Here is a 17,935-nt window from a genome sequence, read left to right as displayed (position 1 = left end):
AGTAGGGAAGTCAGAACAAGATGGCAGGATATTCACCTAAAACAGGAAGTTTCATAGAGAAAATAAAGACTGCATTTACATAACAATTTTCTCTACAGTTTCATGAAACCTTCTCTAGATCCTGGTATATTTCAGTTGTGGAATCGAGACACAGACTTGATGTCTGTTTTGGGGAAAAATTATTTTCTTACATGTATCTCTTGTTGTTATAGTAAGAATTCAGCAAGCAACAGGAGACCGGAGGACCCCCAAGAATGGATAGTTCTAAACATTTATATTTTAAAATGTCTACCAATTCTCAGACTGTGTATGCCTTAGTTATCACTTAATGTGGATTATTAGGCATTAAAACTTCCCTTGACTCTAGGATTTGAAGAAATGTAAGAATAGTCATTATAACTTGAAAGTAAAGATTTTCTTTAATCTTGTCAAAAAAGATCACAGTTTGCATTTTCAGGTAACATTCACGCACCTTTCTGCTGTTGAGACAGAGAGCATTTTATGAACTTCATATCTTCTTGTTTCAGTAGGGTCTTCATGGTTGTGACTATGTCTCCATAGCCAAAGCAAAGCAGACGTTGAAGGTAATCACTTAGATAGTTTAAGTAATGATTTAGTAATTTAAAAACTTAAGGGAAAACTTCTCCATATTGCTTTCACTGTGGACTCTTGGCCTCCCATCAAGTGAGGGAAGTTGAGCATCCAAAAGTGAATTTTGTACCTGTTGTTTTTTTTTCAGTGAGAGTTTTAAAATGCTGCTTCTCCTTTGGTGTTCCCATAACAGTTTATAAAAATGGCAACCTAGGGCTTATGGTGGGTGGGTGGCAGGCAGTAACCTAGTAATTTTTGTCTTTTCTTAGTGCAATTTCCTTGCTCCAGTGTGTTCGTTACTGAGCTTGTTATCAAAGTTATTTGAAAGTATAAACCTGGGTTTAGTTTCTGTATGCAATGTCATTTTAGCCTTTGCTTAAAAATATTTAAAATAACGTACTTGTGGAATTAAAAATGAAATGTTGTGTGATTTCAGAATATTTCCACTCTATTCCCATTGTACAAATTGCCTTTTGTGATTTAACACATGAACCCCATGGGTCGTTGCCAAATTTTGGCTCCTGACACCACATCCAACCTCCAGATGTATCAACAGGATTTTAACAAATACAGGTGATTTATTAGTTTATTATAATAAAAGTGACAAAGATAGAAATGGAATAAGTCTCGAATCTGAAGCCCTGAGGCTGTCAGTGTAGTTATAAATATTGGCTCATTTTTAGTTTTTAAGTATTAATAATTATGATCCACAAATAGTAGCTTACTTGAGTAAGTCTTATCAATTTCACATAAATAACTGTTACAAAAGTCCCATTTTGTCAATTTTTCTTTAAACAGGATGGATATATCTTTTTTTTTAATTTTATATTTTTCCATTTATTTTTATTAGTTGGAGGCTAATTACTTTACAATATTGTAGTGGTTTTTGTCATACATTGACATGAATCAGCCATAGATTTACATGTGTTCCCCATCCCGTTCCCCCCTCCCACCTCCCTCTCCACCCAATCCCTCTGGGTCTTCCCAGTGTACCAGTCCCGAGCACTTGTCTCATGCATCCAACCTGGGCTGGTGATCTGTTTCACCCTTGATAATATACATGTTTCGATGCTGTTCTCTCGAAACATCACACCTTCACCTTTTCCCACAGTCCAAAAGTCTGTTCTGTACATCTGTGTCTCTTTTTCTGTTTTGCATATTGGGTTATTGTTACCATCTTTCTAAATTCCATATTTATGTGTTAGTATACTGTATTGGTGTTTATCTTTCTGGCTTACTTCACTCTGTATAATGGGCTCCAGTTTCATCCCTCTCATTAGAATCGATTCAAATGAATTTTTTTAACTGCTGAGTAATATTCCATGGTGTATATGTACCACAGCTTCCTTATCCATTCATCTGCTGATGGGCATCTAGGTTGCTTCCATGTCCTGGCTATTATAAACAGTGCTGTGATGAACATTGGGGTGCACGTGTCTCTTTCAGATCTGGTTTCCTCGGTGTGTGTGCCCAGAAGTGGGATTGCTGGGTCATATGGCAGTTCTATTTCCAGTTTTTTAAGAAATCTCTGCACTGTTCACCATAACGGCTGTACTAGTTTGCATTCCCACCAACAGTGTAAGAGGGTTCCCTTTTCTCCACACCCTCTCCAGCATTTATTGCTTGTAGACTTTAGGATAGCAGCCATCCTAAACAGGATGGATATATCTTGAAACTACGTTATGGAACTAGATTAGATCTCAAAAATGTATTGTTAAATGCATTTATTGATTTGTAATTTATTTCTGCACTCATTCATCAAATACATGAATATGTGGTCTATGCAAAGAACTTTTAGAAATCTCAAGGATATTGTTTGTCTGTAAGCTATGTTTCTTTGTAAAGATCATGCTTAACTATGTAAGTAATTGGTCACACATTAGTGATAATTCTATCAATGACATATAACTTAGTTGGTTATCCACATTAATAATTGGCAAGAAGGAGAAGGAAATGAATTTCCTTAGAGTCACTTCTAAAATCTCTTCAATGAATCTGAAAGTATTCTAGAATATCAGGGTACATGATCATGTTGGGTGGTAGAAAAACAGCAGCCATAACTTTCCTTGGACCTGTTGAAAGTCATTGCGTAATGACTTGTGAAGCAAGTTAGTACTAAGTATGAAACCTAAATTTGCTGCTCTGATCTGGCTATGATAGCCTTGACTATCATCTATCAGCATAATCAACTGAACCACTCTTGCTTGCTGGATGCGAAGTTTCCCTTTTCATTCTTTATATGTCTTGAATAAGAAGATGCCTGACAAGTTTTCTCTATGTTCCTTTCATGACTTAAATTGCCACACCTCTCTCTGCTTCTCTCTTAAAAAAACAAAACAGTACCAAAATTTTTTCATAACTGTTTTTTAAAAAGGCATGAGTAGATCAGGAATGTAGTTATCTGATAACCCTCATCACAGTGCTTCCTATTTTAGGGTGCATCTCTATAGAAAATATTTCAAGTTGGTATGATTTCAGTAGGTGGTGTAGATTTTATAGGAGGTTTGTAAAGGAGCTCGCAGGTTAGTTCTTTGGGAGGCAGTTTACATCTCTTTTTGGGAGTGTTAGAGCAGTACAGAATTCTCCTCTTTCCTTTTCTTTAACTTCCCATTTTCCCCTGGGAAGAGGAGTAAGGGAAGAAAGCAGACTTTGTCAAGTTTAGAGGGCTGGGTCCTCATCTTGGTCTCTCATTTTTCTTTCAATCTAAATATGAACATAGGATAACAACACTGATATTGTCTTAATCGAAGTGAAGTGCACTATAATCAAGATCAAGACTTGCTGCCTGGAGTCAATGCTCAGAGACCCTCTAGTGCCCAAAGCAAACATATGGAGCTGAGCTTTACATGTGGTGGGTACAACCCCTCTTGGGAGTTATCTGTCCTTTCAACTTGAACACAGGAGGTTCTGAGAGAACAGGAAGAGCTTGCTAGGCTGTGACAAGCACAGTTTAGAAAGCTTGGACCCCAGGGCTGAAATACCAGGAGGCTAACAGATGCCAAGCCCCTAGTTCTTCCTCCTCCTGGGAGTTGCAGTCGCTGCTTGAGGTCCCATTTTGCTCTCACACTATTCCCTGCAGAATCTCAGCCCTGTAGCCCTTCCAATTCTTGCTAGGGAGGCTTGCCAAGCTATTTTCATTTCCGAGTCTCATCTGATTCTTTTCCCAGTTTTCACTTCTCTCTGCCTCCTTCTGACACCTTTCCACAGGCGGGACTTATGCTGTAGTCATCTTTGCTCTTTATAACTAATGCCATACCTTGATCTCAGTCTCAGATATCTATGCCACCTTCAGATCTTGCTGAGTCTGTACAGGCCTGGAGGTAGGCACCTGCTTTGGGACTTGTTTGGTGTAAATTTTTGTTCTCTCTGAAGCAAAATCACCTTTCCTGCCTCCTATTATTGGCACTTCTTTGATTGATTTTCTTTACTCCCAAGATACCACATTTTTGACCCTCTACCCACAGCAGATTACAAAAAATGTGGCAAGCATCATTTTAGGTTATGGCACTTAAATTTTAGCAACATCTGGATAACCTGAGCTACTGAGGGAGGTGCTGATGTGCTTGACATGCCTCCACCCAGTGTTTGCTGCTCAGACATTTCCAGTTAAAAACATGAATGCTCCATTTTTATTTTAATGCAACTTCATATTGTTATCTCCAGTCCTGTTTACTCTATTACAAGTATGTCTCCAGAAAAACAGGTATTTTCTCGTATTCCTAGGCATTGGAGCTATTTATTACAAGTGGCTTGCCTTCATCCTCTTTGAGTTCCTTAAAGTGAAGGGCTTTCAAGACAAATCTTATGTCTTTAATTAAGATACATTTAGTGTGTCGTTTTCTTTATTTAAATATTTTTTATGTTGATCATTTTTAAAGTTTTTTTTCATGAATTTGTTGAATATCGTTTCCGTTTTATGTTTTGGTTTTGGGTATTGGGTTCTTCGCTCCTTGACCAGGGATCAAGCCCACAGTCCCTGCATTGTAAGGTGCAGTTTTAACTACTGGACTGCCAGGGAAGTCTCTATAATGTGTCATTTTAAACAGAGCACTTCTGCCACATTTTAAAAGAACAATTCCTGTATTTTTTTTTTTTTGATAGTGACACAATTATAGATTTATCTAAGAGACAAATAATTGCTTGGGAGAATTGGGAGAATACTTACAGCTGTACTTAATCTATTGATATGAAGAATTTATATCACGTTGGGGAAGATATCACAGTTAAGTTAGAGCTCTACCTTTCATGAATCTTTCATGTGATACGTTTTAGGGGGGTAGATATGGGTGTGGTGTTCCCAATAGTACGTTATTTACCACAGGGTTTTTCTGTTCTTCAGAAATCCAGAAAAGCTATCAGGAGAAAGAAAAGTCTGAGATGAGACTCAAATAATAAGCAGAGGCTAGTCAAAAAACAAAGAAGGGAAAGTGTTTCAATCAGAATCAGAATGGAAACAACATGCACAGAGGCTCAGAAGCACCAGAGAAAAGAGACAGGGAGAAAATAGAAAGTGATGACGAGGGGCGGGGTGGGGGGGGCGATTAGAGAGAATGAGACATTACCAAAATTCTTAGAAATGTGGCCTTCAGGGCAGAGGACAGGGGAGGAGGGAGAGATGAGAGGCTTTTGGCAAGGCGAGACATGTGAGCAGGCACACAGAGCCATCTCAGACCACCTGTATTATGAAAGCTTTGGCTTTCTTCTGAAGGAAATGTAGAGATTCTGGGGAATTTTTAGAAAGGAAGAGATAGGAGTAGATTATATTTTAAATCACTCAGGCTATAGTGTGGAGAATGAATTGAAATGCTATAAAATTAGTGGAATATATCCAACCACATTGGCTTGGGGAGTGTGTGGGTCATGAGTGTCAGCTCAACCTGGAGACCCGTCTGATCAAACTTCCAGATATAATACAGATCATGACCTACCAGACAAAGCTCTCTATCTTGGTGTATAGTTACACTGAGACACTAGTAAGTTCATCTTTGTACCTGAAACAGAATATTGGAAAATTGACATGTTGACATTGGCTTATTCTGACATGTCTGCCTAGCATAGAGGAATTGGCTGAGTTTCAGTAGGTCAGAATTCCCACTTGTTAATAAAGTTGTTTTGGTGAGAAGTTTATGTAGAATAAAATCCTAAGCTACATCTAGAAACTAAAAGAGAATCATGGGAAACTGGTGTTTTCTTGACTGTTGTGGTTTTTTTTTTTTTTTTTCTTTAAAACCTCTGGGTAGTATCAATTGACAAGAATACAATAAATTAATAAAAAGGCACAGGCTGGTGTTCTTATCAACAAGTTTTTTAGGAATTTGTTACCGTAAACTCTTACTCTCCAGATGTTGCCCAGATTCTCAGTTCCAGGCCTGCCTGGTGATTTAGTGCATGTTTCATTTAGCATAGCAGTGCTATAAAAAATACAGTGCCCTGCCCCCAGTAAGCCCAGCAGTGAGACCAAGGTATTTTCTATGAAAACTATTCCTTAGGCCAAGAATCCTCCCTAGAGTATTCTTTGGCCATTTACACATTTCTTTATATGAGTTCATTGCATGCATACCCAGAAAGCAGTGATTCCAGATGCACAGCTGAGTTCCCATGGATCCGTGTTAACACTATTCACCCTCCTCCCATTAAGTTCCCAAGAATGGTCAGCAACAGCAATGAATCACCTATTATGTCCCAGGTACAAATGTCACAGTTAAGGCAGTAAACAACAACTCTCTTTTCACGTTCTGAAAGTGAGGAAATGAACAAGAAACTTATAAGCCAAGAGTAGGATCGTAAAAAGCCAGATATAAATATTTTAGGCTTTGGGGGCCATACGGTTTCTGTCACAGCTTCTCAACTCTGTTGTGTTAGCACAAAAGCAGCCTTAGCCGATATGTAATGAGTGAACAAGATGGCGTTCCAATAAAACTTTATTTATAAAAGTCGAATGAGGTTCATATTTGTTTTATGGGCTATATTTTGGTGACTCTTGACCTAGGTCAATAAATAAATTTAACTATTCTCATGGACTAGTAAGAAATGAGACAGAACACTGTAATATGGAAGAGAGGTACTGTGTGTTGCTGGTTCAGTGAGTGTAGTTGGGAAGGCCTCTTTGTGATTGGGTTAAATCCATGTCCAAGTGATTAACGAGAAAATTGTCAATATCGTCTACTTATCTTTTTCTTAAAAGTATAGGTAAAGCTATTAAAGTTAAATTGCAGATTACATATTTATAGCAGGTAGGGACCATATAGACTAGGCTGGCATGTACATAGACTCAATAATTATTACACTGTTGTTGAAGAGAGTTTCAGGTATCTTCCTGTAATGCCCCAGCCTTCATTAATTTATACTTCCTCTGCATTTCCATGACATTTATTAACTGACAATACTCACATAGTATTGAGAAGAAGTGACATTGGTCGGTATGTCTTTTGCATGTGGGGCCCTGAAGTGTATGGACGCTATTATATGCTAGTTTCTATGCCTAGCTTGCTATCCTTACATTGTTGGCACACCATAACTATTAGGTCATTATTTCATGAGGATCAGAAGTTAGAAAAAATTGCAGCTAGAATTTGAACAATAGCTCAGATTGGTAATTTGTTTTCACAGTATATTAACGGTGGTGAAATATTAACTGAAGAAAAAGGAGGGATATACTTTGAATCTCAAGCGTCTCCTCTCTGTAGGGTCAGTTGTTATGGGTGTAGTAGTTGTTAAATCCTGAGCCATAAAGCAAATCAGAGAGTGTAGGCTTATCAATAATGCAGTGTGACATTAGACTCACTTGGTTAAAGCATGAGGGGTAATCTGTCAGACAAGAGGCATTGCTTCCTGTGTGTGAGGAGCTGAATAGGAGTCTATGATCTCAGACCTCAAAGATCCAGTTGGAAAGGGACCCAAGAGTTAATAGCATAGATAAAATAAAACAAAATAAAAGCTACCAGAAGACAGAGCATGATTTCAGCTGCGTGTTCAGTAATTCACTGGACAAAAATGTTCTAAGCACCTACAATGAGCTTGGCACTGTCCTAGATACTAATGAACTTGGAGACAGGTAGACCCATGTACACTGGAGTTATCTGGAAAACATTCTAAAAGAAGGTGGAAATTCTCCAGTGATTTGATAAATGAATGCAATTTGAATGTGGAAAGGCATTTGTTTTTTTTTTTTTGGAGAATTACAGGGTAAGAATGGTTGAAGAATAGGAAGAACTCTAGAGATGTTTGAATAGTGAGTGGGGCTATCTAACTGGAGATCATGTAGAGAGTTTAAGGAGAGAATAACGTGAGAAAGTTTGGGGACAGCTATGGAGGGCCTTGAATGTAAAAGCCAAAAAATGTACATTGTAAGCTAATAGCAACAGATAGCAACTGGAGATGTGAATCAATAGCATGATAAAGTCAAAGTTTAAGGCAGTTAATCTGGGAGAGACATATGTAGAGTTAAGAGATTGGAGCAGAATGAATGAAACTAAGTGGGAGGTAATGAAAGGCAATGAAACGAAGTAGGAGGCTATTCCATAAGTTCCCAGAATGTGACCATTAATAAAAATGGTGGCAGAGAGAATAGAAAGAAAAAGGATGGACAGTATAAATAGTAGTTTAAGAGTGGACTTGATTGGATATTGATAGAAGAGAGGGAAGAGTCAAAGAAGAAACTAGAATTTTGAAAATGATGATTTTCTTAATATACATTACTCCCCCCCATAAAAAAATTAAGAGAAAAAATATATATAGCTTAAAAGATTTTCTGAGGTCAAGTGATTCTTCCATCAACTGGCTGTAAAACCTTGATCATCTTATTTAAAATCTCTGTGAGTCATCTGTAATGTGAATTATGATAATACCCATTTTAAAGAATTGATCAGTTTTTCATTCATTCACCAGATACTCCACAAATTCTTTTTTAGCTCCTGAGACTTGAGTAGTAAGACAAGGTCACTGCCTTTAAGGCATATACTTTCTAGAAGAGACAGATACATTTTACATTATTGACTGGAGATGTATCAATACATTTTTAAACCAGGTAATGCTTAAAGAATCTTCCTAATTCTCCTGCTAATGCAAGAGACGCAAGAGAGACAGATTTGATCCCTGGGTCAGGAAGATTCCCCTGGAGTAGGAAATGGCAACTCACTCCAGTATTCTTGCCTGGAAAATTCCATGGAGAGAGGAACCTGACAGGCTACAGCTCATAGGGTGGCAAAGAGTCAAACAAAACTGAGCGCGCACACACAACAACAGGACACAACACAATTAACATCACCATGTTAAGTTGTTAGAGCTTAGAATTTATCAGGGGTTCATTATACAACTTATGATTGTTACCATTCACATTTTGCTCCACTAGGTTTTATTATATTGTATTATGTTGTACTTGATTATATTGTAAACATAAAATTTTCAAAAATGACACTTTGCAAAATTTTAAGTGAAGAGTAATTTTTCTGTGAATTTTATGCAGGTGTTTTCTCTGATTATCTGAGCATCATATATACTGGTTTCTCAGAAGATGATAGTTCTTCAGAATATAGTTTGATTCAGACAGTGTGAATATTAGACCAACAAAAAGACATGAAAAATCTTAGTGATTGATTCTGATATGAAAAGTGAAAATGAAACTCTTAGTGCTAGAGAATGCTCCAGCTTTTGCTTATATAGGAGAGTGGATTGAAAACTGCATTTCATGAAAATTAGAGGACTTTATAGGTATGCCAGGTATAACTATCAAATGTAATAACCTGCGAAGTGTTAGTGAAATAGCAGAATTAATTTTGGGCCAACCAGAATAAAAATTGCCAGCCACAAGTGTTAGTTTCTGCAAAAATCCCCTGGTCAGCAATCAGTTGTATGCTTAGTCATGTCCAACTATTTGTGGCCCCTTGGGCTGTAGCCCACCAGGCTCTTCTGCCCATGGAATTTTCCAGGCTAGTATACTGGAGTGAGTTGCCATTTACTACTCCAAGGGATCTTCTCAACCCAGGGATTGAATCTGGGTCTCCTACATTGTAGATAGATTCTTTTGCCACTAGCACCACCTGGGGAGCCCAAGTAAGCACATATAACAAGGTAATGTGGGGTTTAGTGAATGTAGAAGGAAAACACTTGATATAACATAAAACAGTAGGATTCAGGAGAGGTTATTTTAGGAAAAGCTCTAAGGGATGACCTCTCCTAGGAGATGATACTAGGAGTGAGACTTAAACATGAGAGGAGCCAGACTTGAGAACTAACAGGGAAAGCTGTTTAGAGATGAAAGGAAAAGCAAATACTTATTTGAGAAGCAGGATAGCAATTTTTTCTTTTAACCTTATATTTGAACAGTTCTGGGAAATGGGAACACTGTGGATGTGCCCACCTACTGTGGTCCTGGTTGGTTGTTAGTCTATGGGCGGACATCACAGCAAATTCAAATGAGAAAACCCATCCTCTAGTGTCCTCAGCTGATTATTTAATCCTTTTAATAAGCTTTCTCTCTTCTCAGTACCATGAAAGATGGTAAATGTATGTCAGCCCACACTGGCTCAGTGAAATGCATTAATATTTTCTGAAGTAGGAAACCAAAAATTCTGAGAAGCCAGATTGTGTCAAAGAAGAGAGTTTCGTTTATTTATTTATCTTTGTAAATGAGAAGGACTGGAAGCGGAGGGGAACAAGCATAGTTCTGTTGAGAGGGATGACTTGCATATTTTAGTTGAGTCTGTTCATTCTTATATAAACCAGGGCAAAACAATGATCCCATTAAGTCTTATCTTTTCTTACTTCAGTGCTTATCCTTTTTTGGGGAAAAAACAAAACAAAACAAAAAACTAGAATCAGGGAATACTTTGATTCTATGGTGTGGGTTTAAATTCTATCTCCTCGCCCACAGGAAAATTGTGACAAGCAGGACATAGAATTTTCTTCTTTACGAAGTCTAGTCATTTTTCTCATGTTGGGGCCCATCCTTGTATCTTAGAAGGTGATGGAGAGACAATGAGGAATAGAATGAGAAGTGTTAGACCTTGACTCCCTTTTCACTGGTGTCACCATTGTTGTGTTCTAACTAAACCAACTTCTCTTTTTTCAACACACTCTGCTGTTTCCTGCTCAAAGGCCTTTGGAAATATGGTTCCACTTTCTGAAATGCCTCCTCTCTCTGTCCATCGCTTAACATCTCATTATTTGGTTGTTATTGATAATGTCTCATCCCCCAACAAACCTTCCTTCTTCCCCACCCTGGGTCCTGATACATTGTTTTTCTATTAAGCAGCCTGGAATTTCGTCTTCTTTCACCATGAAGCATCTTAGGTGTGATGTGCGTTGGAGTTGCTCACTGGTTCCTCAGTACAACATACTCTCCTATGCTTGTTTTTGCATATCAAAGTTGCCTAATCGATAGTTATCAAATGTATTGCACTAAAATAAACAGATATAGTTAAGGCAGAATGCAGAATTTTTGAAAGTTGAGGGACTCTGAAAACAAAGCTGTGGAAAAGTAATTTTGTAAATTGGTTATAACAGAAACAAGCAAAACACCAATGACCTAAAGAGTTTATTTCTCCATCATAAAAATGCAGCCCTAGTTTGGTGACCTGCTCTTCTAAGTTCTCAGGGACCCAGTTTCTCCAGCTCAACACTGCTGTGGTTACTGGTGGGTCTCAGGTGTATGGTCCGTAGCTCTGTGTTTCTAGCAGAATCATGGAGGGAAGGATGAAGAAGGGACATTTATAGAAAGTCCTTGACTCACTTGACTCTTCTGCTTATATTTCATTGGCTGTAACTTAGATATGTGGTCATATTTACCTGCCCGAGAAACTAAGAAATCAGTCTTTATTCCAGGCAGCGGTGTGTCCAACTTAGATTTCTACTGCCTTAGAGGAAAGTAGGAGAAGGGCATGGCAACCCACTCTAGTATTCTTGCCTGGAGAATTCCATGGACAGAGGAGCCTAGTGGGCTACAGTCCATGGGTTATGCAAAGAGTCAGACACGACTGAGTGACTAGCACACAGAGAAAAATAAGAGTGTCTCGGGATCCACCATGTCTTTCCCAGGAAATTGGGGTGTACAACACAGATATAAGGCATATCTGAATGACCACTTAGTAGATCATCAAGCATTAACTGTGGCCTTTGAGTTGAGGTTTTTATTCTGTAATTTGTCATGAAAATTAAAGGCACAAGAGTTACTTCATATGATACTAAAACGATCTATTTTTTTGAGTAGTGGTTTTTGTTTTTGTTATGCTATTTCAGTGGGATCCATATAGGAGACTCTCATAACAAGGATAGTTGCAGTAAAGAATAGCATGCTTTTCTCATGAAATGTATTGACTTACAAGCACTTTAATTCTAATTTAGAGCCAGATTAAATTCAATCAGTTAATATAAGTCTTTAATTTTCAGTGCATCTGGTAAAGGAGAGAAAGTGTGGTTTAGAAAGAAAGGAAAAATTACTTACAGCACTTTATATTTATTTAACGCTTGGCTATTTACCAAGCACTTTGAATTAAGGGCATTTGACCTTATCACAAACAATCCCCAAGGCTAGCTAGATGTAGAGATTAACAGACTAGTGTCAGACAACTAATAAGTGATGGAGTCAAGATGGAACTGTGTTCATGTCATATCAAGTTTAAGTTCTTCCTCCTGTCCCCCAGAGCATGTCAAAACCTGGGAGTGAACATGTGGAAGTATGGGTAAGAACACATACACCTCCTAAATGCCTTGTTGGTAAAGCCTGCAATAGAAGAGGACCATTTATTATCATATTTATGTGGATAGCCTGTATTCTTTCCTCCTAGTTCTTTGAGAAGTTTCATATGGAATCTTCCATGGTCAAGGCTTTGAATTACTTAATTACTGCAGCAAGCAGTGCACGGTTGCAGGGCATCCTGTCTTCTGACAAATAAGGGCCAGCACACACACACTAAAGACAGGCTGTGGTCTATACGCTCATGTCACTAATCAGCCGAGAGCCGATTTCTTTGTATTCTGACTCACGCTCTGAGCTAGGGAGGTCTCCCACAAGGCCCTTCAAAGCTGGACCTTATGGAGAGCCAGGTGAAATGAGATTCAAGGGTACTGTGACTGTTCTCACAGGATGTCTATTTCCTGACACATGTCCCCGCCTCTGCTGTGGGAGCAGGTCATGTCTGAGTGTAGCTGCCACTGGCCTGATTCAGAATTTTTCAGTCACAGAGCTTTAATTAAAATTTCTAGCAAGGCTCATCTATCATTTCTCTTTTGTAATTTTTTTTTTCTCTAAGAGACTAAAGCTCTTGTGGATTTATAGAGCCTTTGTTTCTATAGAAAGAGATTTGTAAGCCTTCAGCATCTCGGAGATTTTTATTGGGAACCTTAATGGAAAGCAAATCACAAATGCTGGTCTGTGCTTTCAGCTAAAAACGTGTGAATAAACTCCTTGAAGTTTATAATTTAATTCAGTGTGATATAAAGTCTGAAAATATAAAATCAGCAGGAATTATTTTCAATAATATGTAATGAAGTAGTTCTCACCTTGAGTTATCATGATTCCTCATGTCTTGTGCTTTCAGAAATGGGAGTTCATAGGCTAAATTCAGTATCTCGAAAAGCAGATGGAACTTGTACTTTCACCAATGTCAAGGGTACCTGAGGTCACCAAAACTTAGACTTTAGGTCAAATTATTATAATAATTTAATTATTATATAAATAATATTATTTGCATAAAATATATAAATAAAAATTATTATACAAATAATAATTTGACCTAAATTAACTGTAATTTCAGTTTAGTTCAGCTGAGTCGCTCAGTCATGTCCAACTCTGTGACCCCATGGACTGCAGCACACCAAGCTTCCCTGTCCATCACCACCTCCTGGGGCTTGCTCAAACTCATGTCCATCAAGTCAGTGATGCCATCCAACCAGCTCATCCTCTGCCATCCCCTTCTCCTCCTGCATTCAGTCTTTCCCAGCATCAGGGTCTTTTCTAGTGAGTCGATTCTTTGGATCAGGTGGCCAAAGTATTGGAGCTTTTAGCTTCAACATCAGTCCTTTCAATGAATATTCAGGACTAATTTCCCTTAGGATTGACTGGTTTGATCTCCTTGCAGTCCAAGGGACTCTCAAGAATCTTCTCCAACACCACAGTTCAAAAGCATCAATTCTTCAGTGTTCAGCTTTTCTTTAAGGTCCAACTCTCACATCCAAACATGACCACTGGAAAAACCATAGCTTTGACTAGACAGACCTTTGTTGGCAAAGTGATGTCTCTGCTTTTTAATATGCTGTCTAGGTTTGTCATAGCTTTTCTTCCAAGGTGCAAGCGTCTTTTAATTTCATGGCTGCAGTCATCATCTGCAGTGGTTTTGGAGCCCCCCCCCCCCCAGAATAAAGTCTCTCACTGCTTCCATTGTTTCCCCGTCTATTTGCCATGAAGTGATGGGACCGGATGCCACGATCTTATTTTATTGAATGTTGAGTTTTAAGCCAACTTTTTCACTCTCCTCTTTCACTTTCATCAAGAGGCTTGGCAATTCCTCTTAGCTTTCTGCCCTAAGTGTGGTGTCCTCTGCATATGTGAGGTTATTATTGATATTTCTCCTGGCAGTCTTAATACCAACCTGTGCTTCATCCAGCCTAGCATTTTGTATGATGTACTCTGCATATAAGTTAAATAGGCAGGGTGACAAAATATAGCTTTGACACACTCCTTTCCCAATTTGGAACCAGTCTGTTGTTCCATGTCCTGTTCAAACTGTTGCTTCTTGACCTGCATACAGATTTCTCAGGAGGCAGGTCAGGTGGTCTGGTATTCGCATCTCTTTCAGAATTTTCTACAGTTTGTTGTGATCCACACAGTCAAAGGCTTTGGCATAGTCAATAAAGCAGAAGTAGATGTTTTTCTGGGACTCTCTTGCATTTTCAATGATTCAACGGATTTTGGCAGTTTGATCTCTGGTTCCTTTGCCTTTTCGAAATCCAGCTTGAACATCTGGAAGTTCTTGGTTCATGTAGTGCTGGCTTGGAGAATTTTGAGTACTTCTTTGCTAGTGTGTGAAATGAGTGCAATTGTGTGGTAGTTTGAATATTCTTTGGCATTGCCTTTCTTTGTAATTTAGGTTTCTTTATACTAGTCAATGGATATTCTAAATAGGACTTTTGTTTGTTTCTGCTTAGTTAAAATGGGGATTAAATTATTTCTTAATGAAAAAGTTTTGCAGATAAATTATTTTAGCATGATTTGGTAAAAGTATGCAGATTTTAGAATAAAATATAAGATGGAGGCCTGGTCCTGTTTTGTCACTTTGAGTAAGTCATGCAACTATTGTGAGAATGAATTTTCTCATCTGTACACAGGGGAGTAATGATATTTATGACAGATTCATTATGAGAGGTAGAGAGGACTGTTAGCCTAGTAGCGGGCACTAGTAGTCACTTAATAAAGAATGGCTATCATCACCACCATCATAATCAAAGTTTTCTTATTCTACCAAAACATGGGTGTTTAAAAGAAAAATTAAGTAAAACAGTTCCTTAGTTGAAAATCTCTTGAGTAGCACTGTTTGAAGACCCAACAAAGATGAGACTCAGGTGATCTGGGCAAAACCATCTTGAGCAAGTCATGGTATTGTTAAACCCTTCTTGTCAGCATCTGTGACATATCTACCTTCTGTACTGTTGCATCTTAAGACCCTGGCATAGCAGAACTTGCTTAAACTGTGAGTGGCTTCCCTGATGGCTCAGAGGGTAAAGAATCCATCCGCAATGCAGGAGACGCAGGTTCAGTCCCTGGTTGGGGAAGATCCCTTGGAGAAGGAAATGGCGACCCACTCCTGGATTCTTGCCTTGAGAATCCTGTGGACAGAGGAGCCTGGTGGGCTACAGTCCATGGGGTCACAAAGAGTTGGACACGACTGAGCGACTAACACACACACGAACTGTAAGTGGCAGCTGATCACTCGATGGAGTCCACTCCGCCCTTCTCACAGCCAAGGTTTGCTGGGCTCTTCACCATCCTGGCCATTCTCTGGGTGCACTAGAAGCTGTCTCCGTCCTTCCTCCACCAGGCCTGGGGGTCAAGCCCAATCCCGCACACATGTTCTCACAGTGGGTCTAGGGCCCCTGTCTCTCTTCCATCTTCACTCTCCTGTAAGGGCGTGCAACCGTCATTACTGAGACATCTCTCTTGACACTCTTTCTCCATTAGTTGTTGCCTCTGAAATCATGGGTTAGAGTCATTTGTAGACCATAGTTCATCTCCTGGCTTGGCCACAGAAGGCTCCGGTAAACCTGAGATAGGCAAAAGCCTGGGGTTAAATTTCCAGAACATTCTTACATGCAAAAACCTGGGATTAAATTACCAGAACATTCTTACATGCAAAAGCCTGGGGTTAAATTGCCAGAACATTCTTACATGCAAAAGCCTGGGGTTAAATTGCCAGAACATTCTTACATGCAAAAGCCTGGGGTTAAATTGCCAGAACATTCTTACATGCAAAAGCCTGGGGTTAAATTGCCAGAACATTCTTACATGCAAAAGCCTGGGGTTAAATTGCCAGAACACCCTTACATGCAAAAGCCTGGGGTTAAATTGCCAGAACATCCTTACATGCAAAAGCCTGGGGTTAAGTTGCCAGAACATCCTTACATGCAAAAGCCTGGGGTTAAGTTGCCAGAACACCCTTACATGCAAAAGCCTGGGGTTAAGTTGCCAGAACACCCTTACATGCAAAAGCCTGGGGTTAAGTTGCCAGAACACCCTTACATGCGAAAGCCTGGGGTTAAATTGCCAGAACACCCTTACATGCGAAAGCCTGGGGTTAAATTGCCAGAACACCCTTACATGCAAAAGCCTGGGGTTAAGTTGCCAGAACATGCTTACTCTGGGAGAACAAACAGGCAGGGGGATATTTAAACCCCAGAATTCTCTTATGCTATAAGTGCTTCATCTTCAGGATCCTGAAGGCCAAGGACAGCTTGTTTGGCCTGCGTGAGTTGTGGCTGTTTTGTCATCTGAGTCCAACCTACTCTGTGTATCACAGACTCACACTTCACAGTATCTTTCCTGCTGACAGAAAAACACAGAAGCCAAATGACCCACACACTCAGAAAATACATCCTTGCAGGCTGCGTGGATAAAGACGGTCAGTGGCACAAGTATCTAGCGCCCTCTCACCCTTCTTCTTCTACCTTCTGGGTGGGAGGGTCTCCGCCCCCCTCACACACTCACTCAGACTCTCTGATTCACTCTGACATAGTATCCTCATTGGAAACTGCTTTTCCTTACTCCTGACACATTCCTGCTATATCAGAGCTATTCATAACAGGACCTGCCAGAAGGCGCTGAATCACCACCTGCTTAATATTTAAGAACAATATTACATACAGGACAGAATAATATGTGTGCTGATTAAAGGACATTGCTGATGTCTTGGAATCGGGGAATGCCCCGGTCCCCTCCACAGCTGGGCCTTGATACTTTGTACGGATTACCAGGTCCTTTGGGGACTCTGCTAAGGGAGTCTCCGCCTTTCCTTTCCTTCCTCTAGGGCAGCCCTTGCAGTTTTTGCTCTGAGCTCTCTGCCATTCAAAGTACTGGATGTTATGCCACCTTCACTGGAAGTACTGTTAGGTTCCTGAGTGCCACTATGTAGGATGAGGAGTCTGCGGGAATATAAATGACAAAACAAACAATTAACATGGATGGTTTTCCTTTCATGTGGGAGTTGGCATTATAATTCTGGAAGATGTCACCATGTTAACATGTCCAGAAATTGCTGTCATGCTGATATTGTCTATGAGTTAGTTATATGTATTTCAGAATAGATTCTGAACATAATGAGTGCAATACATAGGGGTCAGTCTTCTTGAATAAGTCCTGCACAATGACAAAGTTTTTCATAGTTTGCCCAAGATAAACCAAAGCAAACAAACGAACAAAAAAAACCCATTCTCTCATCTTTCCAAAGGCAAGACTCCTTTGTTGTGCCACCTCAGAATAGCCTGAAATGTTCATTAAATCTCATAGTTATGTTAAAACAGTCACAAAGCTTCTCAGACCTTCATTTCTGGATTCAGTTCTACATTTACATCAGTGGTGTTTAAAACATCTAGGTTGCTTCCATGTCCTGGCTATTATAAACAGTGCTGCGATGAACATTGGGGTACACGTGTCTCTTTCAGATCTGGTTTTCTCGGTGTGTATGCCTAGGAGTGGGATTGCTGGGTCATATGGCAGTTCTATTTCCAGTTTTTTAGGGAACCTCCACACTGTTCTCCATAGTGGCTGTACTAGTTTGCAATCCCACCAACAGTGTAAGAGGGCTCCCTTTTCTCCACACCCTCTCCAGCACTTATTTGAACCCATGTATCTTGTGCT

At 39.4% G+C, this 17,935-nt stretch overlaps 1 protein-coding gene across 6 annotated transcripts in view; it reads left to right on the top strand.

Moving 5' to 3' along the window:
• Positions 1 to 17,935, top strand: part of GAS2 (growth arrest specific 2) — a 168,314-nt gene that overhangs the window by 125,240 nt on the left and 25,139 nt on the right. Inside the window, exon 8 of one of the 6 annotated variants that reach the window (XM_070457279.1) lies at positions 531 to 584. The exons of the other annotated variants lie outside the window; for them this stretch is intronic. Coding sequence (XP_070313380.1) covers positions 531 to 584 — 54 coding nt within the window. The remainder of the gene's footprint in view (positions 1 to 530; positions 585 to 17,935) is intronic. 6 annotated transcript variants of the gene reach the window in all.

The sequence above is a fragment of the Odocoileus virginianus genome, chromosome 28 (genome assembly GCF_023699985.2).
Source record: "Odocoileus virginianus isolate 20LAN1187 ecotype Illinois chromosome 28, Ovbor_1.2, whole genome shotgun sequence".
Taxonomy (NCBI): domain Eukaryota; kingdom Metazoa; phylum Chordata; class Mammalia; order Artiodactyla; family Cervidae; genus Odocoileus; species Odocoileus virginianus.
Note: the sequence above shows the minus strand (reverse complement) of the source record. Positions and strands in the feature narration are given on the sequence as shown.